Source organism: Gekko japonicus, unplaced genomic scaffold, assembly GCF_001447785.1.
Source record: "Gekko japonicus isolate JY-2015 unplaced genomic scaffold, Gekko_japonicus_V1.1 scaffold70, whole genome shotgun sequence".
Taxonomy (NCBI): Eukaryota; Metazoa; Chordata; class Lepidosauria; order Squamata; family Gekkonidae; genus Gekko; species Gekko japonicus.
Window position 1 is genome coordinate 1,647,624 of NW_015167529.1, and position 16,707 is coordinate 1,664,330.

The following is a 16,707-nucleotide window of genomic DNA, read 5'->3' on the forward strand; positions in this document are numbered from 1 at the left end:
CAGGGGTGGGTAAGACGTTTTAGAATAAAAACACTGACACCTTCAAAAAAGTATGAGAACACAGTGATTGCAAATGCCACAACACGGTGAACTTTTCTAACCAAAGATCAGTGCTAGCAGACCTCTCCCTAAATCTAGTGTTCAACACTTTAAAGACAGGCAAAGTTCTGTTTGGGAATCTAACTTTGTTTGGATTCTTCTTAGAACCAGAGGAAAGGTGAATGGCAGTTAACCAACGTTTCAAACACTGGCTTGGATCCAGTGCAGTGTTTCTGCAGGCAAAACAACTTCTGCCTCCCATGACTTCTGTGTGTCCCCCCCATATGTTATCACCTCACTGTTCACTGATAACTCTTCTATTACCACCTCTAATGCTCTCCCCGCACAGCGGTCTTTTAGGCATAGGAAATTAACATTACATCAATATGCATCTTTAAAAGACCACAAGAAGCAGGTAGTGCAAGACTGATAAGCACTCTGTTACTTTTCCCCTCAGCACCGGAATAAGAACTTCAGGATTGCTGCTTATTTGTTACTTTTATTTATTTAAGTCATTTGTGCCCCTCCACTCTTAACCAGCATGGCTTCCAATACAGAACGACATTACAGTACAGTAAAGTTAATAAATTACAGTAGATTACTCAAACAAAAATAATCAGTGTTAATATACATAGCAGAAAGTATATAATACAAGACATAATCTTACTAATTCAATCTGTTTTTCCATTTCTTTGTGTTGCTCAAGATGAATCAGCTTTGTTTCTTCCAGAGTTCTAATGAACTGCTCATGTTCCTCAGCAATGTTTCTTTCCAAGTCGTGAAGCTTAGAATGTACTTCCTAGGAAACAACGACATGTTTGAAAAGTGTACACTGATGTCTGGTAGGAAAAAAAAATTATGGATCTTCACTGTAGATATTCTCTTTTAATACAATTTCCTAAATATCTAGAAGCTGAAAGAGGACAAATAAAATGCTAATCTTTGGAATGCAGGTTTATATTGTACGCAAAAATTTTAAGAGAAGACCATTCAAAATACCAAAACTTGTTAGCATAACAAGGTTAACATCACAACTAGGAATATATCTCCCTCCACCCCTAATGTTGTACACAGATAGCAAGATTTTTACCATTAGGTTCTGTTCCAGTTCAGTATTTCTTAAGGCAGCATTTGTATATGCAGTTGTTTTTTCTTCCAACTGTTTTCCAAGAGCTGAAATTTTAGAAGATTTCCTTGCTGCCTATAAACAATATTATATATATAATTTGAATCCAGGCGAAAAAAAGGATGAGGACATTTTTGGAATGAATAAAGGCAGCCACCCTCCCTTATTGAACATGGCTACAAACATATCAATAGAACCATCTGGATAGTGCCAGTGATGTCATGTCAGTAAGCAACATAGCTTCTCTTGTTCACAATTTTTAACTTATTTGCTGAAAGTGAATAGTTAGCATAACTATCAATATAACCTTTCCACAAAAGGATGGAAAAAAGGAGCAAACATTTTCAAGCCCTCTTCCTTTCCCCAGTAATGCTACCATTTAACACAATTTCTCTGATTTCTTTTTATCTAAAATAGCGAGCAGACATCTGTACTGCTTGCAGCACTGATTACATCTTCCTTCCCCCAAAACCATTATATGGAGGACAGGATATAATGCCACTGCTCTAGTTTAGAGTGTTTGAAAAGATGCCCCAAAGGCTCAAATAAACTTTGGGTATTGTATTGTTCAACTACCTGAATAAGATCTAAATAATTCGTGGATAGATGGAACAGCCAACCTAAGCAACCTCAATCCAATGCAAAAAAATGCCCCCCCCCCCATGAATTACTGAAAAAAGTAAAATTTATAGTGGGCAGGTTTTTGGAATGATTGCAGTGCCCTTTGATTTTACAGCACAGGGCTTCTTGTCCAATTATTCATCCCACTATACTGATGTAACCTTTTAAGGCCCACTGCCATAGGAGTGGGGTCAGTCACATGGGTCTTTCCTGGTTGATCAGCATCTGGTCTAAAAAGCACTTGTGTGGCCTTTCAGAAGTTATATTTATGCAGTAAGTCAATTAAACTAGTTAACACCTGAGATCACAGGCTTTTTTATTTCCACTTACTTCTCGTTCCATGTTTGTAAATTTTGTAGCTTTCTCCAATAGTTCTTCCTGTATTGCTTGAAACTGACTAGTTCGCTGGGCCATGTCAGCCTTTAAAGACGAATTCTCTTCTTCAGATTTTTCCAGCTTGGCATGCAACTCTTTTAGACGTTTCACTAATTTCTGCTTCTCCTTTTCAAACTTATTACTGATCAGTTCCAATTGCTGGCATTTTCTCACTTCACAAAAGAAGCACAAATTTCTAAACTTACTGACTATAAACTTAGAAATGAAAGCTGTGTAAAGGCATCTTTCAAAGAACAGTCTGCATTGACACTGGTGTCCTTTTGGCTATCTTTGCTATAAATTTAGGGTATGCTACATTTTAGCCTCTGTACCTGTTGGATCTCCAGTAAGTCTTGCTTGCTCAGCTTCCAGGCTGTACAATCCACTGCATTCTTGTCCTTCACTTTCATCAAAACAGTCTTGAGCTATCTTATTGACCATGATTCTCTGAATCTCTGCATCTTTCATTTGCAGTTTTAATCTACAAGGAAAAAACTGGGTGACAAAGATGTTTTTTTGTTGCTCAAAATACAATTACATAACATATAGTGGCTTGAAAACAATACCTTAGCTCTTCTATCAGGGATCTGCTTATATCACAGCAAGCAGCACATGATGCTTCTTTAGAACGACATTCGCCATGATATGATTCAAACTGCAGGTTAAGGAGGAAAAACAAAGGTTCATGCAACCAGTGAAGATTCTCATTCTTTTCTGGAACACCAGCCCCTCCTCCCCACCATCCTATTGTAAACTGATTTTCAATAATGGAGAACCTTGGAATTCAAAAGCAGCATACAATGTGGTGTACAAGATCTGCTGTAGCAAAAAGGTGAAAGAAACACTATGTGTATACAATCCCTCTGCATACATAAGAGGCTTTTTTTGCATCATGGTATTTCTTATTTGATTTTCTGATAACTAGCTTCTACACTTACACCAATACAAAATATTAGTAATTAAAATCTGTGTGGTATGATGCAGAACACAAAGCTAAGCAAACAAGGAGGGAGGGGAATTTTTCCACTAAGGCCAGCCTTTAGCGGAGGGTTGGGGTAAGGGTAACTCAGCTGAAGTTGTTTAAAATATCACCAGTAACCCCCACTGTGAATATCTGGAAGAAGAAAATGGGTTACTTTTTTCAGACAGGTCACTGTCCAACTGCTTCCCAGCATATATAACCTGTAAAACATGGCTGTATACCCATTCCTTCTTGGACAGCATTTCCATGTAAGAATTTTATAATGTGTGAAAAATAACAAATTTAAAATGTATTATTCCCAGATTTTTTTCTTTTTGAAAACATACCTATAAAACTGACAAGACAAATACTAAATTCATGGCAAAAAGAATTTACAAAATGTATATGGAAGAATAAAAAACAAGGGTAACCTTAAAACTGTTACAAAGAGGAAAATTAGAAGGTGGGTTGGTACATCTCAATACAGCAAATTACTATCATACAGCAATATTAAAAACTTTTATATTGTATATAAAGACCTTTATATTGTATGTAATATCATACAAAATATTAAGCGGATATGTGCAAGTCAAGAAGAAAGTTTAAGTTAGACCAAGAATTCCATTGCCTAATATTTCATGGTATGCTTCTAAATAAGTTATAAGGAGACACTGTGTAAAGTTTAGTAACCCACTGATTGAGGCAGTAATTGATATCTGGAGTCTGGACATCTTTTAGAAGGATTTAAGTCCAGGTGGTTCATTATTGCAGTCCTTCATATTTAATGCACACTTTAAAATTATGCATCCATGGTTAGGTTCAGTTAAAACAAACTGTACTAGGCTACTGGATGTAACCCTTAATGGGAATTGTCTACCATATTTGGAAATGACAGAAAAATTAAACAAAACAGTTGCTACTAGCAATACATCTCCAAAATTGCTACTAGCAAAGAAATAAAAATATTAAATATCTTACAACCAAATTTTAGTTTTAAAAAGTCAGGAGTACTGTAAAACTATCAAAATTGTCAGAACTTGTTCAGCTAAGAGATGGTCATATTAAAAAGCGTATTATTCTAACAGCCAGAGGTTCTGGAAGAAGGAATGAAATATAACATTAGAATTGTATAATTGTGCCTTCATTTTATAATAAATTCGATAATGGTAACGAGTAAATAGTCAAGACTGAGTATTAATTAAGAAGTTGTGTGTATTTGTAATACTGCAATGATTATTTTAAAAAAGAATTTTATGTTTGACACTGGTTACTAAAAGGCAACATTTACTGAGAGCAGTTCCACCAGAAGCTCCATTACAAGTATATTGTAAGCTGCTCTGAGCCTGCTCACGGGGAGGGCACAGTAGAAATGTAATAAATGAATAAATAAATAATTATAAAGGGATTACTATACAATTTATTTTAGCCCAGAGTGCTAGTTACTCAGCAATGGTCAATACATTGTACATTTAATCTGCCAGAAGTGCAAATATTTTAGAGAAGTTTCCTGTACCTCTTCAAGGGAACTTTGGGAGTACTTGAAAGCAGCACTTTCTAAAATAGTCTTTTCAGTTTTTAAATTTTCAATTTCTTGATGACATGACTTAAGATGATCATTTTGCTCTGCAATGAAAACTTTTAAGTCAGCGTTTTCTTGTATTAGTGTATTTTTGGCTTCGGCTAATGCATTTTGCTCTTGAAGTCTATTTTCCAGCACAACGATCTTCTTCTGGGAATGTGTTAGAAGCGTTTCAAGTTCAGAGGTTTTGGCTTCAATGCTCTTTAGGTTCTCTTTTCCAAAACAATTCTCTTCAGCTAATTTTCTAAACAAGTTACCAAACAAAAAACAAAAAAAACCTCACAGCAAAAGCTTCAGGTCTAAATAATCCCATTCCACCCATAGGTACTCATTATAAGGAATCCATGCAGTAACAGCTTACTACTTTATTGACAATGCAATCCTAAACAGAGCTGTAACCTTCTAAGACCACTGACCTCCAATGATTTAGAAGGGTGCAACTCTGCTTAGGATTGCAGTCACATTCTCACTCACAGTCTTGCTCTGACCAACAAGAAGATTATCCATCTACAGACAACAGTTTCAAGATGTATGAAACATGTCATCTTTACCCAATCATTTCTTGGCTGATAATAGAAAAGTTTATTAAAATCACACACACAACCCCCCAACAATACTTTTATAAACTATTTCACAAAATCAAGAGGATTAAATACTAGCACAAAATCTGAATGCATTTTGGCACTACATTAGTTTCACTACATTAGCAAAAAAACAGAGACCCCAAGCTGTACAGAAGGTTAACACATAGTTTAAATCTGTCTTTAGGAAAAAGCAGCCACGTGATTGCTCCATCATACAGTCAGTTGACTTTTGTGAGGCAGTGAATAACAATGTATGCCTGAAAAGCAATCTCACTATAGATGACTGAGCAGTAGGGTTTCCAAGTGTTACTCGTGATTTAGCGGAGGGAGTCCCAGAGCTCCCCGGGAAGTGACGTGATCGCGTCGGGCACATTGGGGGCGGGGCCACAATCATTCGAGGGAAAACCATAGAGCATCCCTCCGCAATGTGCCTGTGATCACGTCACTTCTAGGTGACGTCTTCACGCTGGGCACGTCGCACACTTTGGGGGTGGGGTTCCTCCCCGGTGGCCCGATCTGGGCCAGCGGGGAACGGGCCTCGTGAATAGTGGTTTCCCCGCCCCCCAGGGGGACCTGGCAACCCTACTGAGCAGCAAAAGTACGTGTATATGGACCTGGTCACACTATAATGTGAATCAACTAGCAACCCAAAGTCACAGGAATTCATGGCCCAAATGTCAAACAACTGTAAAGATAATCTCAGAGCAGTTTTTCTATACAAAGAAGTAAGTTATAACACAAACATTTTACCTCATTTGTTCTTTCATGTTTTCAAGCTCGCTTCTATAGGTATCACATTGTGCCTGCAACTTTTCCTTTTCTTTTACACAGTTCATTAGCTTGCTTTCTAAAATTTGTTCTTCATCCTGAACCTGAACAAAAATAAGGCATTGCTTTTCTACAATTAACTGCTAGAACTAACTACAGAAATAAAGTTCCAGCCCTGCTGTGAGCAAGCCCATGCTGTCTTCTTGTGTATTGATGCAACAAAGCATAACAAAATGAGAGAGGAAAATCCCTACTGCTGGAAGAAAGGTGTTCAGTCCTTTTGTTCCCACCGTACAATATCCCATCCCCTCCTATTACAAGGAATGGCAGTTATCAAAAGAGGTCTGAGGAGCATGTGTGTGTGGTGGATGACAGGAGCCTTATTAATCCCAGTGCCAACATCCTCTTGGAATGTATTAGAATGGAGTGCAGGGAAGAGAATTTCACATTTGAATCAGTGTGACACACATGTCACCTGCATTGCTCAGGAAGTGATGCCATCACACCAGCAATATCCAGGTGACACTCTGGTACCTGGGCAAAAACTCTATGGTAGAAGCCAGTTTTACCATACAGTTTTTGCCCAAATACCAGAGTGTCACCTGGAAGTTGCTGGCCAGAAACAGAGCCTTTCTCTTTCTCCTGGCAACTTCCCACCATCCCCCGCCGGTTGCCAAAAGGGACCTGGCAACCTTAGTGGGATAGGCTACAATGAAATGTACAAAAACAGGGCTAGCTAGTAGCAACCTTAATTTTAGTACTAAACTATGAATTCAAAGATTCCAGTTATATTTGAAATTCCACTTAAAAGGTCAAATCCTACCTTTTCCAGTTTTTCTGTTATTTTTTCTTTGTACTTTTGAAAAGTTCTTGTAAGCTCCTCAGCATTATATAGAGCTTCGTTTCTTTGCTGTTCAGCTCTTTAAATGAAAGAGGTACCTCAGATTTAAACTGACCAAGGACAGTAATGATATTAGATTATTCTTTTCATAACACACACACACAAATATCTTTAAACACAAACAGTAAGTGAACAGCATCCAGTTATTTTTATGTATATGTATAAAAATACATATGAACAGCATGTTGGAATATGCATGGTCTATCGTGCATGGTCTATCATGCATAGATATGATTTTATTCTGTTTTTAAATTTTTTATGTAAGCCGCCCTGAACCTGCCTCAGCGGGAAGGGTGGGGTAGAAACCCAATAAATAAATAAATATAAATAAAGAAAATTACAAGAATATCCTGTATAATATATATATTATATATTGTTATGTTGGAATATGCACGGTCTATCATGTATAGATAAAGAAAATGACAAGAACATCCTGCATGGGCCAGCAGAGGGGACAAGTAGTTAACATAGTAAGATTAGGGACTTTCTACTATTTTCAAATAGTCATCTTCCTGTCTCCTGACTGCCTCAATTGGGGTTTTCCTGCTCCTGATGAGATCTCTTCATTACTGACTCCCTGGTAGCCAGTAAGACAGTTAGACTTCTCTTTCTTACAAAGTTTGTTCTGTTATTAATAAACTTGCTTCATTCTTTAAAAAGCTTGTGCTCTGATTTACTGCATATCTACACTCTGCCAACATATTAAAGATAATGAGTAACCTTTGTTTTAAATTTCCTTCATAATGACAATAGAATATTCCATATAAAGCACATAGCACACTGATATCCTCTAAAAAAAAACACCTTTTACTGAAAGAGAGCAAAACAATAGACTGGCCAGTGTTCATTTTATGTCTTTATACAGCTTTCAAAGTAATTAACAATTCAAACTCCTAAGGCTAAATCTGAAACATAAGCAGCTATTAATTCCTCCACAACACTGAGAGGCAGCCTAATTATGAGTACCTACAGAAGCAAATGTCTCCCATTAATTTCCTGGTCAGGAATATTACTACTATGCAAATAATGGTGAAGCACACATGCACATAAAAAGAGGGGGAAGCTGAACAGGAAATTCATGCTTTGCACAGGAAATCTGTGCGCTTGTTGCTATTCTCATATATAACGGCAGTTAAAGCACAGCGGTCATGATCTAATTCTGTTTGCTCTTTTATCACTGTAAAAATATGCACGTATCATGCTGCTGTAAATGGAACTAGCAGTTAGTGTGAAGGTACAGATCTAATTTCCTCTCAGAGTTGCTCCAGAGGAAAGATTAGGTGCAAGCTCAGAATGCTAAACTCCCTCCAATACAGCCAACAGCCATCTCTCAGGCTCTCCCTGAAGAGGAGCGAAGAGAAAAACATCTGAACAGGGTTTTGAAGGCAAAATTCTTCAAGCTCAGAGCTCATATTGTGTCAGACAAAGCAGTAGCATACATTTTACCAGATCAAGGTCTAAAATACTGCATCTAAGGTTTAATATATACTAGGAGTAAGACCCCTTGTGGGAAGAAATAAAACAAGCTCTAGAAAGAGGCTCCAGGTGAGTGTCCCGGCTGTGGCTGGTGGGGCAGTGAAGGGAAGAGGAAAATAGAGGGAGGTGAGCCATGTTTATTTCCTTCTATAATGCAGGGCTGTCTCAAGCAGTGTCCCCTCTAAGCTCTGGAGTCTTGTGAGCAAAAAATCTACTTTGTGAGCTACTGGCATTCAAGTTGTGAGCGAGAGATTTGGCTACTGAATAAATTACTTGGCTCTGGAGCCATCCTTCCTGAGCTTAGACAAAAATGTGTTAGCCAGAGGTTAAAGAACTGTGAGCTAGCTCACACTAACTTAGCTTAGAGGGAACACTGGTCTCAAATAATCTTGCTGCCTCAAGTGGGAGGAGAGCCGCATGCCATGTTTTCTGGGTTTCAAGGGTCTGGAAAGCAGTTCCATAGGCAGTTAAAGGATTGCCAACTCTGGGTTGAGAAAAACCTGTAGATTTGAGGGGTAGAGCCTGGGGAGGGCAGGGTTTGGGGTGTGGAGGGACCTTAGCAGGGTATAATTCCATAGAGTCCACTGCCCAAAGCAGCCATTTTCTCCAGGAGAACTGATCTCGGAGATGACCAGGTGCCGCCTGGAGGCTGGAAATAATAAGGGGAGGGCCAGGTTTGTTGAAGGACTTCGGTGAGGTGTAATGCTATACAGCTCACCCTCCAAAGCAACCATTTTCTCCATGGGGACTGATCTCTGTAGTCTGGAGAACAATTGTAATTCAGAGAGATGTCCAGGCCTGCCCTTTCCATCCAACCCCTTTCACTTCCAAAGGTGTTCCCTGTTTAACATTGTAACTGATTAACAGTTTAACTGACTCCCTGCTAATGCCCCACAGCCTCTTGGGACTCCCAATTTGGGAGTTGTGGTTCTAATTCCCTTTGCTATGGTTGCAGTAAGGCCAGCTGAGAACTACAACTCCCAAGGTGCAGCACATCAAAAGTGGGGGTGTAACATAATATACAGGATAGGCTGTCATACATGTGACCATTACAGCAACACTATTTTATTTTTGCTAATTTTCAAGCCTTTTTATATGGTCAAAAAGCAACAGAAATGTTTACATCCTCAGTTTGATAGCAAGACTGCTGAATACTCTCTAATGATCTAGATCACTTCTGAAATAACGTTTGTTGTTTAACAATAAAGCATCTCACAACAACTATTCTACAGCAAGATAAGTACTATCAATTTTCCAGAATAAAAACTGAATTTGTGTAATTTGTTACCTCTTTCCATATTTGCTCCATTCAAGTAAATCATCTTTCATTTTTTTATATTCCTCCTTGAACTTCTGCAAAGCATATTCTTGTTCCATTACTATATCATGGCTTTGCACTAATTTCTCTTCTCTCTCTCTATAAAAATAATTTTAAATTAAAAAACTATAAGCAACAGATATTACATACTTTTAAACAAAGATACCCAAGCTAAGCATGAAAATTAATGTAGATTTTTCTTCTTCTCATCACCTAAGACTGGGGTCCCCAACTTTTTTGAGCCTGTGGGCACTTTTGGAATTCTGACACAGTGTGGTGGGCTCAGTCACAAAATGGCTGCAATAGGACACAGTGCCAGCCACAAAATGGCTACCATAGCTTATGTTCAGTGACACAGTGTATATATTCATATAGTGTGGCGTCAGAGGCTGCCAAAGCAGTGTTTTGAATAATCTGCACACCCAATCAAATCTCCAGTAGTTAATCAGAAGCTTGGTTCGGCAAAAGCCTCCCCTGGCCACACCTACTTTCTAAAAGCATTTGGTGGGCCACAGGAACGGAGTCAGCAGGCACCATAGTGCCCATGGACACCATGTCGGGTAACCTTGACCTAAGACGTTTGAGACAAATGACCAGCTTGATACACTGATGCAATATAACCTTTGAAAGACCAAATTCAAAATGCAGAAGGATTTCTGATTAAAACAGACAGAAATGCATAGCATATATATGCTTAACACCAGGGTTTTTTTCTGGGGGAACACACTGGAACAGAGTTTTGGAGCCTCTTCGACAAAAGTTTTTTTTAATGTTTAAAAGTTCATGAGTTTTTAAGTATACAGATTGAAAACTTTATTTCTGTCTTGAGAGTTCCAGCACCTCTGTTGTTGTTTTTTTTTTTTAAAGCCCTGCTTAACACTATGATTCAATCCATGTTGGGCTGGAAGTAAGTCCCACTGAAACAATGGCCTTACATCTAGATGTGTTTCATATAAAAATATAAGTAACACTGAAATCAATAAGGCTTTTAAATTACACTGTCTGAAAAACAACAGTAACTCATGTGGGCTGTTCACTCATTACAGCTAAGTGCAAGCCGAGGGTTCTCTCCATCTCACCAACCATATGAAGTGATGATCTAACTAAGCAGTCCAGTCTTTCCAGGACAGATCAAGCATGCTAAATGACATTTAAATTAACATAATATAGCCCTTTTACTTAATCGGTGGAATCCAACCAATCTTTTGCTAGTAAAAAAGGAGGGGATCCCCTTTGACCACCTAAAAAGGCTATGCTGGGAATCATGGGACCCTGCATGGAAAAAAGCCATATGGGATGGGGGCTGTAGAAAGGTAAATTTGGGAAGATTTAATGAAACACCTGGCCAGATCCAACCCACTGTTTTCTTCCCATGATAAGGGGTACACATGAACCAACACTACTAAGTAGGCATTTCCTCACAGAAATTCAAGTATAAACTAATCATGTGAATAAGAGAGAAGAGTAAAAAGCAAAAAGTTAATTACTTCAAAACATTATCCTGAGCTTGAACTTCTGCTTCCAAGCTTGCTATCTGGTCTTCTAGCATCGGAATGCTAACAGTGTGTGTACCCAAAGTAGATTCAAAGAAAGACATCTGAAATACAAATACGTAGGAAGAATCCATTAGAAATCTGTTTGTTGGGTAGGGTTGCCAGCCTCCAGGTGGGGCCTGGATACCTCCAGCTTTCACAACTGCTCTCCAGCTGATAGAGATCAGTTCCCTTGGAGGAAATGGCTGCTGTAAATGATGGACTCTATGGCACTGTACTGTACTGAGGCTCCTGCCCTCCCCAAACCCCGCCCTCTTCTGGATCCACCCCCAAATTCTCCAGGTATTTTCCAACCCATACCTGGCAACCCTACTGTTGGGGGTAAAATAGCCACTCTTCTTTCTCTTCCGTTAGTGTAGCTCTGCTTACGAAAGAGCCAGGAGTGAGTAATTCTTTCATGCAACTCCTGCAACCCTGGGAATAAATTTTCCTAAGGCTGGAAAGGACTGAAAGGAGGAAGAAGTCAGGAAGAACTGTGATCCTTGTGCTGAACCAAAACCATAATTACTCAAATCATTGGCCTCCCTTACAGACTATTTCTTCTCCATGCACACTCTTTGATACATTACCAAAAAAAAGTTTCATGTTTGACTATTCAATTAGCCCTGTTTAGTTATTCTTAACATATCATAATGGTGCACACTTTAACTATTTGTGCTTCCTTCTCACTATAGCCAACCAATACAACATAACATGAAGTGCAACTAATTGGCTGATGCTCACTGCAGTTTTCCTGGGCCACATGACTTTTAGTTAATGTGAGCCTCACAAACTCCAGTATTAGCATTTTGGTGGTCTCAAGAGACAGAAGAGAAAGAACCATGTTATAAGCATCATTGTGCTAACGTTTCAAAAGATCCAAGCCAAAGGCTTTGTCATACCCTATAACAAAGTTATAAAAAAGGTGACGTTAGGGCTGCTTCACACATTATGTTTTCAGATGTATACTTAGATTATTAAGCGTAAACTTGAAACATACTCTGCACATTAGACACATGTCCCACACAAGTACTCATCACACACTTAGGTCTGGCTGCAGCTCCCTCTGAAGCATAAATTGTGTCACAAATCATGATGGAACCCACCCAAATGTTTTCTTTTTCTGAAATATGATTTTTGCTTAACTGAGTTCCATAAGTTTATATCAGAATATAATATTTACGAGGGAGTTACTAATAAGTACTAACAATCTACTAACAAACTGTTTAATTACCAACTAGCAAATCTAGTAATACATATTAGATTCAGCCACAGTAAATGAGAAGAATGTTTTAGAGTACAGTATCATCTTTGGCTATTGCCCTAAAACAATATATCCTGGAAAAATGCTTACTTTTGCTTTTGATTGGTTCAGTTCAAATTTTATAGCTTCCATCTGGTTCATTAGCTGGTGGTTCTGGGAAGTCAATAACGTGTTTTGTTCCCTGAGAACATTTAATTTGTCCCTTAATTGTTCATTTTCTTCTTCCATGCTTTTATCAAAAGATACTGAATAAGACTAGAAGGCAAAGTATGAGAGTTGTGGCTAAAATCAATCAAAGTGAACTCAGCATTTATCAGACCTATAAGCCCAATTCAACAAGAATGTAATATACAAGCATTAATAAAGAATAAACAAATGTTCATAAATTGCTGAATAATTACTTTGCTCCTGGGTTTCCTTGGAGAACTTCTTTTATGTAAAGATACTCTGCTAACAGCATTACGAGCTGAAGAATTTTTTAATTTGGTTGAATAAGCAAGGTCTTCCATTGTTAAAGAATCAAGTTCTCCCTCATGTATGCTTTGGTCTGAATCATCACATGAACTAGAACTAAAGAAAACAAAGTAAAAAATAGATAAAAGCACTAACTTCTCCTAAACTTTGAAACAAACAATTCATCCAGCAAATTATATTAGGATACAAGTGGTTACTGCAAATATGTTAGTAAATAAAATGAAATTCTACTTTTGGGTATATACATACCTGAAAAGCTCTTCTCCCAAATCTTCTAAATTTCTCTCTGTTTTCCTTAGTTGGCCCCTTAAAGCCATAACACTCGCAAGCAAGTCTTCCTCATCCTCAAGATAATCATGGCACACCGAAAAGTTAGATTCCATAGATATACATTTGTCTAATATAAAAGAAAACTAACAAAACAATATTAATATCACTGTATCCGCTAGTTGAAGAAGATTGCTTGTTAAATACACAGATGCTTATAAGGTAAAACTTTTTCCTTTCAGCTTATGATGCTGGCTTCCTTCAAGCCATTGCTTTTGGTATGTGATTTCACTTTTCCCCTCTCTTGAACAATGCCCACCCTCTTCCCAAATTAATTATAATCAGTATGAACTAGGTTTCCTCAAAACTATGGTTTGCAAACCAGCATCAAACAATAATCATCATCTCTCATTTAGAAATGATCTGCTTTAGTGTGTGCATATTGTAAAACCATGGATAACATTGAGAAGGGAAGATGTGTAGACTGATACTCTCAGGGAACTGCTTCCTTCCTTCCTTCCTTCCTTCCTTCCTTCCTTCCTTCCTTCCTTCCTTCCTTCCTTCCTTCCTTCCATTCACACTATCATTGCACCATGGATGCAACTTCCATCTGCATACTTCCAGGCAGCTAGCATAGATCCTATCCCTGTCTCTCATCTATCCTATCCAGAATGGAGTTCACTAAATAAAGAACTCTTTATTAGTTCTGAAGCTGACAAGTGGTTCTGTGTAACTCTGTAACTTTGCCAGCACATGTAGAACAAAGAAGCTCTGCCATGTGTAGCCAATAGTGCACCCTGCTAAATCGATAGGTTCCTGGCTTACCATACCAGTGAATCTATTATTTCAGTTTGTGGGGAAACTTGCAATTTAAAAAATAAAATACTAACCCTTCCCCCAGATACTATAATTAATACCTGTATCTTTAAGAGATGAATGCCTACTGAGACTACAGACTGAGATCCCAATGGCCATTTGGTGGGGTGATAGGCAACCATAACAATATTGCTCAGCTTTCCGCCCCTGATTTCTGTCAGTCTAAGGTGGGAGGGGAAGGCCAAAAAAGATGAAAGGGAGGAAGGAAGCAGGAAAGGATGAAAGGTTGTAGAAAAAGAGAAAGGTAGGTAGAAGGCAAAAAATGAGAGATTGCTAGACAGAGGAAATAAAGCAAAGCTAAAGACTGAGGGGCAGATATAGGTAGGTTGGTTGGAAAGAAGAAAGCAGAAGTATTGTGTGAAGTCATGGGGACTACCAGAGGAGCAAAAGGAAATAGTGTGGGGAGGGGAGAAGGAGGGTACCCCCAAGTGAATATTGATATTACTTCTGCATGCTAATATAATGTAAAAACAATTAGTTAAACTGTTTTATTTATCACCCATTATTGGTACCGTATGAAGCTGTTCCTTGCTCTTCTTGAAAACAGTCCCATATTTTAAATCTAAATTAAATGTTCATTCTTCATAGCACAACACTTTTATATATAATTGCATTTATTTTGCAAGTAAAATAATCAATGAATAAGGAAGCACATTAAAGCACTAGAAATAGTTCCATTTTACTAATCCAATAACAACTCCATGCTAGAAAAAAATATTTGAGTTAAATTCTAAACTAATCCCTAACCTAAACAGCAAGTGATACAACACTACAAATATGATCATTTTCAGAATATTTACTGTAGTTTATTGTGCCAACTTTAAGTTAGATGTATACTTTTCTACAAAATTGCTGATAAATATGTGTGTATATGTATGGACATACTCCTCCTCTGTAACAGGAGAGTCCTATCTTTTTGGTTCCATTTGCCTTCTAATTCAGTGTACTTTAAGGGGATGCACATTCTCCTCAAGGTTTGACATTAACAAGCAATGGGACAGGTAATGATTCTCTGGTAAAGAATGTTCAGACAAGCATTGTCTTCCCACCTTGCAGAGCAGGTGAACAAACTGAAGTTTATTCCTGATGAGACAGAAGCACTACTGGTAATGGAACCAAACCAGGAGAAAGATTATAGCTGTTCTCGATGAACCTGCAGTCCCCTTGAAAAAGCATGTTTGAAGTTTGGGCCCTGCCCCGCTGCTTGCAAAACAGGTAGCCAGCGCTACCTTTTCCCATTTTAGGCTGATTTACCAACTGCAACCAATCCTGGAAACAGTACACTTGGCCATTGCCTTGGGTACCCAGATGGAATACTGAACAGGGATTACTGAACAAGAGGCTAAATTTGCAGATGACACAAAGTTGTTCAGGGTGGTGAGAACCAGGGAGGATTGTGAGGCACTCCAAAAGGATCTATCGAGGATGGGCGAGTGGGCGTCAACATGGCAAATGGTTCAATGTGACCAAGTGCAAAGTGATGCACATTGGAGCCAAAAATCCTAACTATAAATACACATTGATGGGGTATGAAGTGGCAGAGACTGACCAAGAGAGAAATCTTGGAATCATAGTAGATAACTCAATGAAAATGTCGAAACAGTGTGCGACTGCAATAAAAAAGGCCAACGCTATGCTGGGGATTATTAGGAAGGGAATTGAAAACAAATCAGCCAGTATCATAATGCCCCTGTATAAACCAATGGTGCAACCTCATTTGGAGTACTGTGTACAGTTCTGGTCACCACACCTCAAAAAGGCTATTATAGCATTGGGAAAAGTGCAGAAAAGGGCAACTAGAATGATAAAAGGGTTGGATTTACATTACAATCTACATTTAAAAAAACAGGCTGTTTCTGTCAACTCCCTTGGATGATGATTTTGACCGACGTAAGGATTGCTGTATTTTTCAGTAAGGCTACCATGGGCTACCCATCTTAGGCTCATGTTCCTTGACCTCCCCCTTTCAATGTTGTTAGGCAGCAATGCATCATCAAGTGATGGCATTATAAGTACATATTATTCTTTAAGCGATTGCTTTGCCTGAAATGAAAAAGAGGCATCAAGTTCTTACCAAGGCCTTGATTTTTGCTTCTGTCTCTGATTTACCCCAAAGTTTCTCAGACTAGAATTTATTTGAATTTCTGAATTAAAACTGAAGGCACACTTCACCCCAACTGGTTTATCTTTAACAATGGCCGTTGCCTATGTTTCTGCATGAGTCACTGTTCTGAGTCTCATGATTAGACGGCATATTCAGACCATTAATTTATGCAGAGACACAACAGACAGCCTCCTATGAGGGCAGCTATCTCTGCATTAGGAGAGACTGAATGATACAATCATACCTATTGTAGAAGCTCATTGGAAGGAGGCATGGCTAGAGCCTTGGCATGCTTATTTATGGCTGAGTGCTGTGGGATAAAATGGATGCTTTATTATTTAAAGTTACATATGGTGGTACACACTTGGAGAATTGTAAAAGGCTCACACAACTTGGAAAATGAAGCACAATATTAGGGCAACAGGTTGGACACGAGAGCCCT

At 38.4% G+C, this 16,707-nt stretch overlaps 1 protein-coding gene across 1 annotated transcript in view; it reads right to left on the reverse strand.

Moving 5' to 3' along the window:
• The window catches only part of CCDC18 (coiled-coil domain containing 18), a 39,114-nt gene extending 25,695 nt beyond the window's left edge, over positions 1-13,419 (reverse strand). Inside the window, exons 1-13 of the mRNA XM_015413352.1 lie at positions 13,268-13,419; positions 12,946-13,108; positions 12,635-12,799; positions 11,236-11,345; positions 9,719-9,847; positions 6,877-6,973; positions 6,036-6,157; positions 4,636-4,945; positions 2,728-2,816; positions 2,494-2,642; positions 2,117-2,334; positions 1,130-1,240; positions 707-838 (exon numbers count right to left, since the gene is read on the reverse strand). Coding sequence (XP_015268838.1) covers positions 707-838; positions 1,130-1,240; positions 2,117-2,334; positions 2,494-2,642; positions 2,728-2,816; positions 4,636-4,945; positions 6,036-6,157; positions 6,877-6,973; positions 9,719-9,847; positions 11,236-11,345; positions 12,635-12,799; positions 12,946-13,108; positions 13,268-13,401 — 1,929 coding nt within the window. The 5' untranslated portion in view covers positions 13,402-13,419. The remainder of the gene's footprint in view (positions 1-706; positions 839-1,129; positions 1,241-2,116; positions 2,335-2,493; positions 2,643-2,727; positions 2,817-4,635; positions 4,946-6,035; positions 6,158-6,876; positions 6,974-9,718; positions 9,848-11,235; positions 11,346-12,634; positions 12,800-12,945; positions 13,109-13,267) is intronic.
• Positions 13,420-16,707: the final 3,288 nt, after the last annotated feature.